The 18,076-nt window shown below is 46.1% G+C and overlaps 1 protein-coding gene across 6 annotated transcripts in view; it reads right to left on the bottom strand.

Annotated features, from left to right (window-relative positions):
* Positions 1–811: 811 nt before the first annotated feature.
* LOC146053265 (uncharacterized) overlaps positions 812–18,076 on the bottom strand; it is a 187,512-nt gene continuing 170,247 nt past the window's right edge. Inside the window, exons 2-4 of one of the 6 annotated variants that reach the window (XM_083167975.1) lie at positions 16,909–16,995; positions 14,808–15,087; positions 819–2,559 (exon numbers count right to left, since the gene is read on the bottom strand). In XM_083167975.1, coding sequence (XP_083024101.1) covers positions 1,193–2,559; positions 14,808–15,087; positions 16,909–16,944 — 1,683 coding nt within the window. In that variant the 5' untranslated portion in view covers positions 16,945–16,995 and the 3' untranslated portion in view covers positions 819–1,192. Of the gene's footprint in view, positions 2,560–14,807; positions 15,088–16,908; positions 16,996–18,076 lie in introns of all 6 variants that reach the window. The other 5 variants (XM_083167976.1, XM_083167974.1, XM_083167973.1 and 2 more) reach the window with 5 other exon arrangements.

Raw genomic sequence — 18,076 nt, forward strand, 5'->3', positions numbered from 1 at the left:
AGCTCCCTCTGTCCTACGATGGTCACTAGGATACTCCATTCCTGACTGCTACTAGGAAGCTCCCTCTGTCCTACGCTGGTCACTAGGATACTCCCCTTCCTGACTGCTACTAGGAAGCTCCCTCTATCCTGCGCTGGTCACTAGGATACTCCCTTCCTGACTGCTACTAGGAAGCTCCCTCTGTCCTATGATGGTCACTAGGATACTCCCTCCCTGACTGCTACTAGGAAGCTCCCTCTGTCCTATAATGGTCAGTAGGATACTCCCTCCCTGACTGCTACTAGGAAGCTCTCTCTATCCTATGATGGTCACTAGGATACTCCCTCTATCCTACGATGGTCACTAGGATACTCCCTCCCTGACTACTACTAGGAAGCTCCCTCTGTCCTATAATGGTCACAAGGATACTACCTTCCTGACTGCTACTAGGAAGCTCCCTCTATCCTACGATGGTCACTAGGATATTCCCTTCCTGACTGCTACTAGGAAGCTCCCTCTGTCCTATGACGGTCACTAGGATACTCCCTTCCTGACTGCTACTAGGAAGCTCCCTCTGTCCTATGATGGTCACTAGGATACTCCCTTCCTGACTGCTACTAGGAAGCTCCCTCTGTCCTATGATGGTCACTAGGATACAAAGATAGTATCACATTAATTTCTATTTAAGATTACTGGGATCAAAAATTATAATTTGGTCCCAGCTCCCAAACTGCAATGATCTGCTGGATATAGTATCCCCGGGTAACCACAATCACTCTGACATCATATAATAGGGCCCGGAGTATAAAAGGGAAACCATGCAATTGTTAGGGGCCACACAGTGTTGTATAAAGATGGTTATATTTTAGGTTTTTATTAAGTACAATAAAAAATAATAATAAGGAATAGGCAATATAACAGCTCATACCTAGAAGACTGCATACACATGGTTCTACCTCTCTATCTGCTCTATATCATGGCTTTTAGAAGAGTTCCACAAATGGCTATGGGTGCACCCAAGTTGATAGACAGGTGCCGGGTGCTTCGGGATATACACCAGATTTTCCTGAGAGACGTCTCCCGGCTGTTGGGAGGGATGCTGATGTCATCAGTGGCCCCAATCTCCGCACAGCCATCGCAATCACAGCTGTGCACATGTGCAGGATTTTACTAGTGCAGAGCGGAGTTTGCCTGATTGCTGGGCTCCAAAAACTTACAGCCCAGAGATCTGAATTGGGCCCTTAGAACATGGAAATGGTTTCTTACCTGTGTGACTTCTCTCATGTCGGACAATACCGTATTTCTTCCTAAACCGTTTCCCACATTCTGTACATGTAAATGGTTTCTCACTTGTGTGAGTTTTCTCATGCATAACTAGATCTGATTTCCTGAGAAAAGATTTCCCACACTCAGAACATGGAAACGGCTTCTCACCTGTGTGAGTTTTCTCATGTCGGACAAGTATGTATTTCTGCTTAAAACATTTTCCACATTCTGTACATAGAAACGGCTTCTCACCTGTGTGAATTCTTACATGTATAACTAGATCTGATTTCCTGATAAAAGATTTCTCACACTCAGAACATGGAAACAGATTCTCACCTGTGTGAGGTCTCTCATGTATAACTAGACCTGATTTCCTGATAAAAGTTTTTCCACACTCAGAACATGGAAATGGTTTCTCTCCTGTGTGAGATCTCTCATGTATAACTAGACCTGATTTCTTGATAAAAGTTTTCCCACACTCAGAACATGGAAACGGCTTCTCACCTGTGTGAGTTCTCACATGTATAGCTAGATCTGTTTTCCTGATATAAGATTTCTCACACTCAGAACATGGAAATGGCTTCTCACCTGTGTGACTTCTCTCATGTCGGACAAGTACAGATTTCTGCGTAAAACATTTCCCACATGCTGTACATGGAAACAGCTTCCCATCTGTGTGAATTTTCACATGTTTAACGAGAGATGATTTCAAGGTAAAGGCTTGCCCACACTCAGAACATGTAAATGGATTCTCTCCTGTGTGAGTTTGATGATGTATTTCTAGAGATGATTTATTAGCGTAAGATTTTCCACACTCAGAACATGGAAATGGCTTCTCACCTGTGTGAGTTCTCTCATGTGTGACAAGCTGTGATTTCTGGGCAAAAGATTTCCCACACTCAGAACATGGAAACGGCTTTTCACCCGTGTGAGTTCTCACATGTTTTACAAGATCTGAATTGCTGGTAAAACATTTCCCACACTCAGAACATGGAAATGGTTTCTTACCTGTGTGATTTCTCTGATGTCTATTAAAACCTGACTGATTTATAAAACACATATCACACTCAGAACAGGTAAATATGTCAGCACCTGTATGAGCTGTTCTTTGTGTAGCAGTATCTGAGTTACCAGGAGAACAGTCCTCAGGATTAGAGGTATCAGGTGATGTATCTGCACTGTGAGGCACTGGCTGTATATTTAGGGTAATGGAGGTGTCTTCTGGAGAATCCTGTATGATGTTATCTTCTGTTTTATAATCTGGAGACAGAATAAGACGTCCCTCCGAGGTATTCCTGCTTCTGTGTCCATCTGCTGGAAATAACATACAGATATAGAGATATCGCTCTTCCCCTTTCCCCTCAACCATTTCATACTATTACAATCCTTTAGGCGCTATCTGTGAACAGTCCTCTTTAAAGGATTTTTGGACGATAGGACCCAAAAGATAAAAAACAAAACACCACAATAGTGTAATACAATTTTTGAAAGATGAATATGGACAGGAATTCAATCACAATTAGTTCTTGATAGGTGGACTCGTACCCTTCGCGTTGGTCTACTGTTTTAAGGTAGAAATAAATCGCTTGTGAAGGAGCGGCCTGGTTGCCGTACGGTTTCACCCCTTTAAGACGATAATCCACTTGACTCCAAACAACTCAAGGGACAGAAAATAAACCACAATAGTGTAATACTGTTATGGTAACATAGTCGAAATTCAGTACATATTCATCCTTACTGAGGGGACCCGTACCGTCTGAGTTGGTCTACTTTTTGAGGGTAGACATAAATCACTTATAAGGAGCGGTCAGGTCACCGTGGGAGCACTTCACTTATTCACTCTGCTTGTAGCTCATAAAAGTAAAAGAAAGCTGGTATGGTGTAATACCGCTTTATTCACAAACATTTAAAACACATATACACAACAGGGTAATAAACTCCAGACTCTCACCGAGTAGTATTGTCCACAATGAAAATGCAGACAATAAGGCAATTGATGTAAACCAGGCGTCCCTGCAGCTTCTCTCGGTGCACAGTCCAAAGTCCTTTCCCCTTACTCCACCGCCAACGCGTTTCCAGACCACAATGGTCTCTTTGTCAAGGCATATGGAGTGGATACAAGAATGCTGTATTTATACCCCTATACGGGGTGGCCTAATTCCAGACACAGATCGTTCCTGACCTCTATTCCCCACCTAGGTCAGGAACGATCTGTGTCTGGAATTAGGCCACCCCGTATAGGGGTATAAATACAGCATTCTTGTATCCACTCCATATGCCTTGACAAAGAGACCATTGTGGTCTGGAAACGCGTTGGCGGTGGAGTAAGGGGAAAGGACTTTGGACTGTGCACCGAGAGAAGCTGCAGGGACGCCTGGATTACATCTTATGCTTTATTGTCTGCATTTTCATTGTGGACAATACTACTCGGTGAGAGTCTGGAGTTTATTACCCTGTTGTGTATATGTGTTTTAAATGTTTGTGAATAAAGCGGTATTACACCATACCAGCTTTCTTTTACTTTTATGAGCTACAAGCAGAGTGAATAAGTGAAGTGCTCCCACGGTGACCTGACCGCTCCTTATAAGTGATTTATGTCTACCCTCAAAAAGTAGACCAACTCAGACGGTACGGGTCCCCTCAGTAAGGATGAATATGTTACCATAACAGTATTACACTATTGTGGTTTATTTTCTGTCCCTTGAGTTGTTTGGAGTCAAGTGGATTATCGTCTTAAAGGGGTGAAACCGTACGGCAACCAGGCCGCTCCTTCACAAGCGATTTATGTCTACCTTAAAACAGTAGACCAACGCGAAGGGTACGAGTCCACCTATCAAGAACTAATTGTGATTGAATTCCTGTCCATATTCATCTTTCAAAAATTGTATTACACTATTGTGGTGTTTTGTTTTTTATCTTTTGGGTCCTATCGTCCAAAAATCCTTTAAAGAGGACTGTTCACAGATAGCGCCTAAAGGATTGTATCGGTATTTTCTTCTTTTTGTATATCTATGGGGTGTGTTAGGTGATTCACACTATCCGATATAACCTAGGGCAGCTTTCAAGCGCAAAGATTAGACCAGAAAAACCCGTTTGCCATTTCATACTATTACTGAGTACAAGTTATTCCGTTATAAATACTTTCCTACAGTAATGGGATTTATGTAGGTACGGTAACCCTTATTATATTAGTGCATCTGGTGATGCTGGTTCTCCCTGGGCGCCTGCAGTACTGTGGATGACAGGTGCCAGTCTGAGTATGGCAACCATCTCATCCTTCTGCCTCCCATCTGCCCAGTGCCCATGGTGATGACCAGTGCTTCCCCTTCCTGGTACCAGTATAGGTGGCTCTGGCCCGGTCCCTGGTGGCAGCAGGGAGATGTGCGTTGCTCTGTGTAAGATTTATAGGGACAGGCAGAAAACATGTAACTTCATGTTGGTGCCACATTAGTACCACTCCCTATAAAAGGTAGTTTCCAGGCACTACCCTGTGTCAGGGTATTAATGTTACCACCTGTACTACGGCCTCCATTCTACAATAGTTCCGTTGTTAATCCCTGTGTTCTGATCTGACTTTGCTCTCTCCTATGATACTCCTCTTAGTGACTTCCCAGTGTGACCTCTGACCTCTCTCTGACCTGGTTCAGGCTGTCCACTAGTATTGTACTTCTCATTCTGACCCTATCCCATTACCTATGCTATAATATGCACCATGACCAGTTTCTGTCTGCCCACAATTCCTTCTTACCCACTTACCCGTACCATGGACCACAGTCAGAGACCCGTGACTTACACATCGGGTTGTTAGAAGCCCAAACCCCATTGTGTGAGTCCCTGGTAAAGGCCAACAGCCCATTAGCCTACATAGTAGCCAACCACATTGCCCAGCCAGCGTCACAGGACTGGAAGCCTCTCTCTTGTCTGTTACATTGTTACACTGCAAATCTGTATTCACGTACCTGCTAAATCCTGGTTATATTTATACTTATTGTAACCAGGGATATTATATCTGTATGATGACCTCCCAGCAGCACAGAATCTGTGGCACCCTATACATACTTTAACCCGGGATATTATATCTGTATGATGACCACCAGCAGCACAGAATCTGTGACACCCAATACATACTGTAACCAGGGATATTATATCTGTATGATGACCACACAGCAGCACAGAATCTGTGGCATCCTATACATACTGTAACCAGGGATATTATATCTGTATGATGACCGCCCAGCAGCACAGAATCTGTGGCACCCTATACATACTGTAACCGGGGATATTATATCTGTATGATGACCGCCCGGCAGCACAGAATCTGTGGCACCCTATACATACTGTAACCAGGGATATTATATCTGTATGATGACCGCCCAGCGGCACAGGATCTGTGGCACCCTATACATACTGTAACCAGGGATATTATATCTGTATAATGACCGCCCGGCATCACAGAATCTGTGGCACCCTATACATACTGTAACCAGGGATATTATATCTGTATGATGACCGCCCAGCGGCACAGAATCTGTGGCCCCCTATACATACTGTAACCAGGTATATTATATCTGTATGATGACCGTCCAGCAGCACAGAATCTGTGGCCCCCTATACATACTGTAACCGGGGCTATTATATCTGTATGATGACCGCCCGGCAGCACGGAATCTGTGGCACCCTGTACATACTGTAACCACGGATATTATATCTGTATGATGACCGCCCAGCAGCACAGAATCTGTGGTACCCTATACATACTGTAACCAGGGATATTATATCTGTATGATGACCGCCCGGCAGCACAGAATCTTTGGCCCCCTATACATACTGTAACCAGGGATATTATATCTGTATGATGACCGTCCAGCAGCACAGAATCTGTGGCACCCTATACATACTGTAACCGGGGATATTATATCTGTATGATGACCGCCCAGCAGCACAGAATCTGTGGCACCCTATACATACTGTAACCGGGGATATTATATCTGTATGATGACCACCCAGCAGCACAGAATCTGTGGCCCCCTATATATACTGTAACTGGGGATATTATATCTGTATGATAAACGCCCAGCAGCACAGAATCTGTGGCACCCTATACATACTGTAACCGGGGATATTATATCTGTATGATGACTGCCCAGCAGCACAGAATCTGTGACACCCGATACATACTGTAACCGGGGATATTATATCTGTATGATGACCGCCCAGCAGCACAGAATCTGTGGCCCCCTATACATACTGTAACTGGGGATATTATATCTGTATGATAAACGCCCGGCAGCACGGAATCTGTGGCACCCTGTACATACTGTAACCACGGATATTATATCTGTATGATGACCGCCCAGCAGCACAGAATCTGTGGCACCCTATACATACTGTAACCAGGGATATTATATCTGTATGATGACCGCCCGGCAGCACAGAATCTGTGGCACCCTATACATATATCTGTATGATGACCGCCCAGCAGCACAGACTCTGGGGCACCCTATACATACTGCAACCAGGGATATTATATCTGTATGATGACCGCCCGGCAGCACAGAATCTGTGGCACCCTATACATACTGTAACCAGGGATATTATATCTGTATGATGACCACCCAGCAGCACAGGATCTGTGGCATCCTATACATACTGTAACCAGGCATATTATATCTGTATGATGACCACCCAACCGCACAGAATCTGTGGCACTCTATACATACTGTAACCGAGGATATTATATCGGTATGATGACCGCCCAGCAACACAGGATCTGTGGCACTCTATACATACTGTAACCGAGGATATTATATCTGTATGATGACCGCCCGGCAGCACAGAATCTGTGGCACCCTATACATACTGTAACCAGGGATATTATATCTGTATGATGACCGCCCAGCAGCACAGAATCTGTGGCCCCCTATACATACTGTAACCAGGGATATTATATCTGTATGATGACCACACAGCAGCACAGAATCTGTGGCACCCTATACATACTGTAACCAGGGATATTATATCTGTATGATGACCGCCCAGCAGCACAGAATCTGTGGCACCCTATACATACTGTAACCAGGGATATTATATCTGTATGATGACCACACAGCAGCACAGAATCTGTGGCATCCTATACATACTGTAACCATGGATATTATATCTGTATGATGACCGTCCAGCAGCACAGAATCTGTGGCACCCTATACATACTGTAACCAGGGATATTATATCTGTATGATGACCGTCCAGCAGCACAGAATCTGTGGCACCCTATACATACTGTAACCAGGGATATTATATCTGTATGATGACCGCCCAGCAGCACAGAATCTGTGGCCCCCTATACATACTGTAACCAGGGATATTATATCTGTATGATGACCGTCCGGCAGCACAGAATCTGCGGCCCCCTATACATACTGTAACCAGGGATATTATATCTGTATGATGACCGCCCGGCAGCACAGAATCTGCGGCCCCCTATACATACTGTAACCAGGGATATTATATCTGTATGATAACCGCCCAGCAGCACAGAATCTGTGGCCCCAATACATACTGTAACCAGGGATATTATATCTGTATGATGACCGCCAGCAGCACAGAATCTGTGGCTCCCTATACATACTGTAACCAGGGATATTATATCTGTATGATAACCCCCCAGCAGCACAGCATCTGTGGCTCCCTATACATACTGTAACCAGGGATATTATATCTGTATGATGACCGCCCAGCAGCACAGGATCTGTGGCACCCTATACATACTGTAACCAGGGATATTATATCTGTATGATGACCGTCCAGCAGCACAGAATCTGTGGCACCCTATACATACTGTAACCAGGGATATTATATCTGTATGATGACCGCCCAGCAGCACAGAATCTGTGGCCCCCTATACATACTGTAACCAGGGATATTATATCTGTATGATGACCGTCCAGCAGCACAGAATCTGCGGCCCCCTATACATACTGTAACCAGGGATATTATATCTGTATGATGACCGCCCGGCGGCACAGAATCTGCGGCCCCCTATACATACTGTAACCAGGGATATTATATCTGTATGATAACCGCCAAGCAGCACAGAATCTGCGGCACCCTATACATACTGTAACCAGGGATATTATATCTGTATGATGACCGCCCAGCAGCACAGAATCTGCGGCCCCCTATACATACTGTAACCAGGGATATTATATCTGTATGATAACCGCCAAGCAGCACAGAATCTGCGGCACCCTATACATACTGTAACCAGGGATATTATATCTGTATGATGACCGCCCAGCAGCACAGAATCTGTGGCACCCTATACATACTGTAACCAGGGATATTATATCTGTATGATGACCGCCCAGCAGCACAGAATCTGCGGCACCCTATACATACTGTAACCAGGGATATTATATCTGTATGATGACCGCCCAGCAGCACAGAATCTGTGGCACCCTATACATACTGTAACCAGGGATATTATATCTGTATGATGACCTCCCAGCAGCACAGAATCTGTGACACCCTATACATACTGTAACCAGGGATATTATATCTGTATGATGACTGCCCAGCAGCACAGAATCTGTGACACCCGATACATACTGTAACCAGGGATATTATATCTGTATGATGACCGCCCGGCAGCACAGAATCTGTGGCACCCTATACATATATCTGTATGATGACCGCCCAGCAGCACAGACTCTGGGGCACCCTATACATACTGCAACCAGGGATATTATATCTGTATGATGACCGCCCGGCAGCACAGAATCTGTGGCACCCTATACATATATCTGTATGATGACCGCCCAGCAGCACAGAATCTGTGGCACCCTATACATACTGTAACCAGGGATATTATATCTGTATGATGACCGCCCAGCAGCACAGAATCTGTGGCACCCTATACATACTGTAACCAGGGATTTTATATCTGTATGATGACCGGCCAGCAGCACAGAATCTGTGGCACCCTATACATACTGTAACCGGGGATATTATATCTGTATGATGACCGCCCAGCAGCACAGAATCTGTGGCACCCTATACATACTGTAACCAGGGATATTATATCTGTATGATGACCTCCCAGCAGCACAGAATCTGTGGCATCCTATACATACTGTAACCAGGGATATTATATCTGTATGATGACCTCCCAGCAGCACAGAATCTGTGGCACCCTATACATACTGTAACCAGGGATATTATATCTGTATGATGACCTCCCAGCAGCACAGAATCTGTGGCACCCTATACATACTGTAACCAGGGATATTATATCTGTATGATGACCGCCCAGCAGCACAGGATCTGTGGCATCCTATACATACTGTAACCAGGCATATTATATCTGTATGATGACCACCCAACCGCACAGAATCTGTGGCACTCTATACATACTGTAACCGAGGATATTATATCGGTATGATGACCGCCCAGCAACACAGGATCTGTGGCACTCTATACATACTGTAACCGAGGATATTATATCTGTATGATGACCGCCCGGCAGCACAGAATCTGTGGCACCCTATACATACTGTAACCAGGGATATTATATCTGTATGATGACCGCCCAGCAGCACAGAATCTGTGGCCCCCTATACATACTGTAACCAGGGATATTATATCTGTATGATGACCACACAGCAGCACAGAATCTGTGGCACCCTATACATACTGTAACCAGGGATATTATATCTGTATGATGACCGCCCAGCAGCACAGAATCTGTGGCACCCTATACATACTGTAACCAGGGATATTATATCTGTATGATGACCACACAGCAGCACAGAATCTGTGGCATCCTATACATACTGTAACCATGGATATTATATCTGTATGATGACCGTCCAGCAGCACAGAATCTGTGGCACCCTATACATACTGTAACCAGGGATATTATATCTGTATGATGACCGTCCAGCAGCACAGAATCTGTGGCACCCTATACATACTGTAACCAGGGATATTATATCTGTATGATGACCGCCCAGCAGCACAGAATCTGTGGCCCCCTATACATACTGTAACCAGGGATATTATATCTGTATGATGACCGTCCGGCAGCACAGAATCTGCGGCCCCCTATACATACTGTAACCAGGGATATTATATCTGTATGATGACCGCCCGGCAGCACAGAATCTGCGGCCCCCTATACATACTGTAACCAGGGATATTATATCTGTATGATAACCGCCCAGCAGCACAGAATCTGTGGCCCCTATACATACTGTAACCAGGGATATTATATCTGTATGATGACCTCCCAGCAGCACAGAATCTGTGACACCCTATACATACTGTAACCAGGGATATTATATCTGTATGATGACCGCCCAGCAGCACAGAATCTGTGGCACCCTATACATACTGTAACCAGGGATATTATATCTGTATGATGACCGCCAGCAGCACAGAATCTGTGGCTCCCTATACATACTGTAACCAGGGATATTATATCTGTATGATAACCCCCCAGCAGCACAGCATCTGTGGCTCCCTATACATACTGTAACCAGGGATATTATATCTGTATGATGACCGCCCAGCAGCACAGGATCTGTGGCACCCTATACATACTGTAACCAGGGATATTATATCTGTATGATGACCGCCCAGCAGCACAGAATCTGTGGCCCCCTATACATACTGTAACCAGGGATATTATATCTGTATGATGACCGTCCAGCAGCACAGAATCTGCGGCCCCCTATACATACTGTAACCAGGGATATTATATCTGTATGATAACCGCCAAGCAGCACAGAATCTGTGGCACCCTATACATACTGTAACCAGGGATATTATATCTGTATGATGACCGCCCAGCAGCACAGAATCTGTGGCACCCTATACATACTGTAACCAGGGATATTATATCTGTATGATGACCGCCCAGCAGCACAGAATCTGCGGCACCCTATACATACTGTAACCAGGGATATTATATCTGTATGATGACCGCCCAGCAGCACAGAATCTGTGGCACCCTATACATACTGTAACCGGGGATATTATATCTGTATGATGACCGCCCAGCAGCACAGAATCTGTGGCACCCTATACATACTGTAACCAGGGATATTATATCTGTATGATGACCGCCCGGCAGCACAGAATCTGTGGCACCCTATACATACTATAACCAGGGATATTATATCTGTATGATGACTGTCCAGCAGCACGGAATCTGTGGCACCCTATACATACTGTAACCGGGGATATTATATCTGTATGATGACCGCCCAGCAGCACAGGATCTGTGGCACCCTATACATACTGTAACCAGGGATATTATATCTGTATGATGACCGCCCAGCAGCACAGAATCTGTGGCACCCTATACATACTGTAACCAGGGATATTATATCTGTATGATGACTGTCCAGCAGCACAGAATCTGTGGCACCCTATACATACTGTAACCAGGGATATTATATCTGTATGATGACCGCCCAGCAGCACAGAATCTGTGGCACCCTATACATACTGTAACCGGGGATATTATATCTAAGTAAACTTGAGAATTGGTCAAGAGAATGGCAACTACAGTTTAATGCTAAAAAATGCAAAATTATGCACTTGGGACTCAAAAACCCAAAGGCTCAATATAGTATCAAGGGTACTATAATGGAAACTACTGAGGAGGAAAGAGATCTAGGAGTCACTATTTCAAGTGACTTAAAGGCAGGGAGGCAATGTAACAAAGCAATGAGGAAGGCTAGTCAGATGCTTGGTTGCATAGGGAGAGGAATCAGTAGCAGAAAAAAAGACGTAATAATGCCACTTTATAGGTCATTGGTACGACCTCATCTGGAATACTGTGTCCAGTTCTGGAGGCCATATCTTCAGAAGGATATAAATACATTGGAGAGTGTACAAAGAAGGGCAACTAAAATGGTTCATGGCCTACATCACAAAACTTACCTGGATAGACTAAAAGATCTTAACATGTATAGTTTGGAGCAGAGAAGGGAAAGGGGGGACATGATAGAAATCTTCAAATATATCAAGGGTTTTAACATAGTACAGGTGGGAAATTTTCTTCAAAGGAAAACAAGTAATAAAACACGAGGACATGCACTGAAACTGGAGGGAGGTAGGTTCAGGGGAAATGTTAGAAAGAATTACTTCACAGAAAGGGTAGTGGATAAGTGGAATAGCCTCCCATCAGAGGTGGTAGAGGCTAAGACAGTAGAACAATTTAAACATGCTTGGGATAGGCATATGAATATCCTTACAAAGAAATAAGGATTAAAAAGGGTTGAGTTTACCTGAAGGGTAAAAAAGGGGCAGACTAGATGGGCCAAATGGTTCTTATCTGCCGTCAAATTCTATGTTTCTATGTTTCTATGATGACTGTCCAGCAGCACGGAATCTGTGGCACCCTATACATACTGTAACCAGGGATATTATATCTGTATGATGACTGTCCAGCAGCACGGAATCTGTGGCACCCTATAAAAAGACAATGATGATTATAGTAGGGAGACAGAGGTGATAATAGACAACAGGTGGTAGGGCAAAGGGAGAACCATGGGTAATGTCACATGACCTTCCATACCATTGTACCCTGTACACTGCTATTATTCCTGTCTCTTCTACTGATGATGTAGGGGAGTCCCTGGAGAACATGGGGGGATTGGTCAGATCTCTGGGCTGGTGGCAGACAATGATCTAATGTCTAGAGGAGAAGAGGACAATAATAGGGGCTGACTCCCCCACTGGGCAGATACATTCCCCTCATTAGTCTGTACTAGGGAGGCCAATGATTTTGGCCTAAAATCGGCGGGATTTGAATCCCGGGATTGTCTGGAGTTGGGGGTGGGTAGGCATTTATGACATGTGCAGGGTGGGCAGTTTAGGGGGCGGGTTAATTCGTTTTTTTATATTAGAGAGGCCGGGATTGAGCATTTTTCAATCCTGATTCCCGGGATTCAAAAAATGCTCCGGGATTTGCATCCCTAGTCTGTACTGAGAGGAGGGTGCGGGATAAGAGGCCGCTGTAGTGACAGAGGAGGGTGCAGGATAAGAGGCCGCTGTAGTGACAGAGGAGGGTGCGGGATAAGAGGCCGCTGTAGTGACAGAGGAGGGTGCAGGATAAGAGGAGGCTGTAGTGACAGAGGAGGGTGCAGGATAAGAGGCCGCTGTAATGACAGAGGAGGGTGCGGGATGAGAGGCGGCTGTAGTTACAGAGGAGGGTGCAGGATAAGAGGCTGCTGTAGTGAAAGAGGAGGGTGCAGGATAAGAGGCTGCTGTACTGACAGAGGAGGGTGCAGGATAAGAGGCCGCTGTAGTGACAGAGGAGGGTGCGGGATAAGAGGCCGCTGTAGTGACAGAGGAGGGTGCGGGATAAGAGGCCGCTGTAGTGACAGAGGAGGGTGTGGGATAAGAGGCCGCTGTAGTGACAGAGGAGGGTGCGGGATAAGAGGCTGCTGTAGTGACAGAGGAGGGTGCGGGATAAGAGGCAGCTGTAGTGACAGAGGAGGGTGCGGGATAAGAGTCCGCTGTAGTGACAGAGGAGGGTGCGGGATAAGAGTCCGCTGTAGTGACAGAGGAGGGTGCGGGATAAGAGTCCGCTGTAGTGACAGAGGAGGGTGCAGGATAAGAGGCTGCTGTAGTGACAGAGGAGGGTGCAGGATAAGAGGCCGCTGTAGTGACAGAGGAGGGTGCGGGATAAGAGGCTGCTGTAGTGACAGAGGAGGGTGCAGGATAAGAGGTTGCTGTAGTGACAGAGGAGGGTGCGGGATAAGAGGCTGCTGTAGTGACAGAGGAGGGTGCGGGATAAGAGGCCGCTGTAGTGACAGAGGAGGGTGCGGGATAAGAGGCCGCTGTAGTGACAGAGGAGGGTGCGGGATAAGAGGCCGCTGTAGTGACAGAGGAGGGTGCGGGATAAGAGGCCGCTGTAGTGACAGAGGAGGGTGCGGGATAAGAGGCCGCTGTAGTGACAGAGGAGGGTGCGGGATAAGAGGCCGCTGTAGTGACAGAGGAGGGTGCGGGATAAGAGGCCGCTGTAGTGACAGAGGAGGGTGCGGGATAAGAGGCTGCTGTACTGACAGAGGAGGGTGCGGGATAAGAGGCTGCTGTACTGACAGAGGAGGGTGCGGGATAAGAGGCCGCTGTAGTGACAGAGGAAGGTGCGGGATAAGAGGCCGCTGTAGTGACAGAGGAGGGTGCGGGATAAGAGGCCGCTGTAGTGACAGAGGAGGGTGCGGGATAAGAGGCCGCTGTAGTGACAGAGGAGGGTGCGGGATAAGAGGCCGCTGTAGTGACAGAGGAGGGTGCGGGATAAGAGGCTGCTGTACTGACAGAGGAGGGTGCGGGATAAGAGGCCGCTGTACTGACAGAGGAGGGTGCGGGATAAGAGGCCGCTGTAGTGACAGAGGAAGGTGTAGGATAAGAGGCTGCTGTAGTGACAGAGGAGGGTGCAGGATAAGAGGCCGCTGTAGTGACAGAGGAGGGTGCGGGATAAGAGGCTGCTGTAGTGACATAACAAGGAGAATACAGTATGTGACGCTCTGTAATAAGTGACCATTACTCACCTGTGCTGGTATCTGTAGGGATTTCCTCCTCCTTACACTGATGATCCCTCCTCACATCAATCTCTTCTTCTACCTTAATATCCGTCACATCCGTTGCTTCTTTTCCCTCTGTATCTTCTACCTTGATATCAGTCACATCCGTCTCTTCTCCCTCTGTATCTTCTACCTTAATATCAGTCACATCCGTCTCTTCTCCCTCTGTATCTTCTACCTTAATATCAGTCACATCCGTCTCTTCTCCCTCTGTATCTTCTACCTTAATATCAGTCATGCCTCGACCCTAAATAACAACAGTAAATATTAGTGTACAGATGGGGCAGGTCCCATCTTGGCAGGGGATGGCGATGGCGACGCCAGCTGCCATCCCCCGCCAGCGCCATATCGACTGTGAGAAGGGGACACGTGCGCACGAGATGCGCGCGCGTCCCCTTCTGACGTCGCTTCCAGGTGCTCCCCCGGGTCCCCGCCGTTTTGTCGGCGGTAACCCGGGGTCCCCTTTGACGGAGATTGAGGTGCCCGTGAGACACACGCGCGTCTCAGTCTGATGGCTGGCGAGGTTGCTGGCGGATCGCCAGCGGGAACGTTCTGGCGATTCGCCAGCCAGGATGAGGCCTGCCCCATCTGTATGAGACACACACAGTTTCTCTACAGATCATGAAGGAGACACGCAGTGACTGAGGACATGGTATATATGTGATTATCCTGGGAATACAGAGGACGGGGACATCTCTCTGGGGTATCTCTGTTACTGGCCCCATCTATAGGAGACACGCAGTGACTGAGGACATTGTATATATGTGATTATCCTGGGAATACAGAGGACGGGGACATCTCTCTGGGGTATCTCTGTTACTGGCCCCATCTATAGGAGACACGCAGTGACTGAGGACATTGTATATATGTGATTATCCTGGGAATACAGAGGACGGGGACATCTCTCTGGGGTATCTCTGTTACCGGGCCCATCTGTAGGAGACACGCAGTGACTGAGGACATAGTATATATATGTGATTATCCTGGGAATACAGAGGACGGGGACATCTCTCTGGGGTATCTCTGTTACTGGGCCCATCTGTAGGAGACACGCAGTGACTGAGGACATGGTATATATGTGATTATCCTGGGAATAAAGAGGACGGGGACATCTCTCTGGGGTATCTCTGTTACTGGGCCCATCTGTAGGAGACACGCAGTGACTTAGGACATTGTATATATGTGATTATCCTGGGAATACAGAGGACGGGGACATCTCTCTGGGGTATCTCTGTTACTGGGCCCATCTGTAGGAGACACACAGTGACTGAGGACATTGTATATATGTGATTATCCTGGGAATACAGAGGACGGGGACAGCTCTCTGGGGTATCTCTGTTACTGGGCCCACCTGTAGGAGACACGCAGTGACTGAGGACATGGTATAAATATGATTATCCTGGGAATACAGAGGACGGGGACATCTCTCTGGGGTATCTCTGTTACTGGGCCCATCTGCAGGAGACACGCAGTGACTGAGAACATGGTATATATGTGATTATCCTGGGAATACAGAGGACAGGGACATCTCTCTGGGGTATCTCTGTTACTGGGCCCATCTGTAGGAGACACACAGTGACTGAGGACATGGTATATATGTGATTATCCTGGGAATACAGAGGACGGGGACATCTCTCTGGGGTATTCCTGTTGCTGGGCCATCTGTAAGATACACACAGTGACTGAGGACATGGTATATATGTGATTATCCTGGGAATACAGAGGACGGGGACATCTCTCTGGGGTATCTCTGTTACTGGGCCCATCTGTAGGAAACAGACCGAGTCCCCAACAGACCCTGTAGCTGCTATGCTGTCCCGAGACAACCTAAATGGCGCAGGATATTGCGTCCACTCCCCACCGCACACATATCACACTCTCCCACTGTGACAGGTTATTGGTAATCGTGTGATTGGCTTAGAGGACACCAGGCTGCACACTAACCGTCTTCCCTGCATAACTTACTGACAGGAGCCGGCTGGTACATTGGTGACCAATGTGATTACGCTCCCAGGTAACTAGCTCTGTATTAGCACAGTAATGACTGCTGCATCCGTGACATACTGACCCGCGGAGCGTACTGTACCTGCATTCCTGCTAGCATTATTCCTCCACTGCCACTGAGGAGACCTACTATAAAGGCTGGCGATTATTGCTGGGACAAAAAAACAAAGAGAAAAGATGACTCTTTTTGGGGCACTCTTTAAATATTTTATATATGATCTATTAATAAAATGTATTATGACAAGATAATTGACAGTTTAATTACAGCTGGGTGCATTCATATTGCCAGCTCAACACTTGACCACATGAAAAAAGTGTATAAATGTATCAGCGGGGATATTTGATGTTCCTCAGATTGCGGGTTAACACAACCCTATGAGACATTCGTAATCCCCAGCTGAATTTAATGTGCAAGTGATACAAATTAAGAGAATTAAATCATAAAAATAAGACGATTTTTTTATATTTTTCTAATGCAATTAAAAACTCGGCGAAATCTTAACATGCTCATGCTTTTTCTGATGGGATACCCATGTTCATGACCCTCTTAATAGAGACATTCATGTAGTCATGCTTAGGGATTGAGATGAGGTAAGAATAGAGATAAATGCAGCTCACCAATAGATTTCCTTTGGTGGACCTTTTATACTCAGCCGTGTGTCCAAAGGACAGTGAACGGAACTGAGAGGTTTTCCTCCAATTACCGGGATCTCTATTGGATGAGTGAAGGAAGATATGGGGATCTGCTGTTGCTGACAGAACCCAGGGGCACCCCTGTTAGTTAACCCAGTGCAAGGGTACTTAATCTGGGACTGGCAGCAATGAGAGTCCCCTAGTTTGACGAGAGAAAAGAGGACAGTAAATATACTAAATTTATTGGATAATTTCCATGGATACACCGGAATTGTTCCCTTTAAATCTCGTTAACAAATATTCTCTATAAAGGCTAGCTAATCTGGTAATCTCTAATAAGGATGTGAAAGTTTCAACAATGTCATGTATGTGACAAACTTTGGGCTTTTGGATAGTATTGGTAGTATCTACCTAATATTACACAATAATTAAACTGGCAACAATTTGAGAAGAGGGTTCTCTTATATAGTGTGTATGTTTTTCAACCAGGCAATCTCCTCAAAAAATTGCTCAGTGTGTACGCCAGGTATTAGCGAGTAGGTCATACAAGCCTGGAGTGCACTGACAGTATTTGCATATATAAAGAGGAGAAGTTTGCC

This window comes from Crinia signifera, unplaced genomic scaffold (assembly GCF_055691185.1).
Source record: "Crinia signifera unplaced genomic scaffold, ASM5569118v1 HAP2_SCAFFOLD_134, whole genome shotgun sequence".
NCBI classification, from domain to species: Eukaryota; Metazoa; Chordata; class Amphibia; order Anura; family Myobatrachidae; genus Crinia; species Crinia signifera.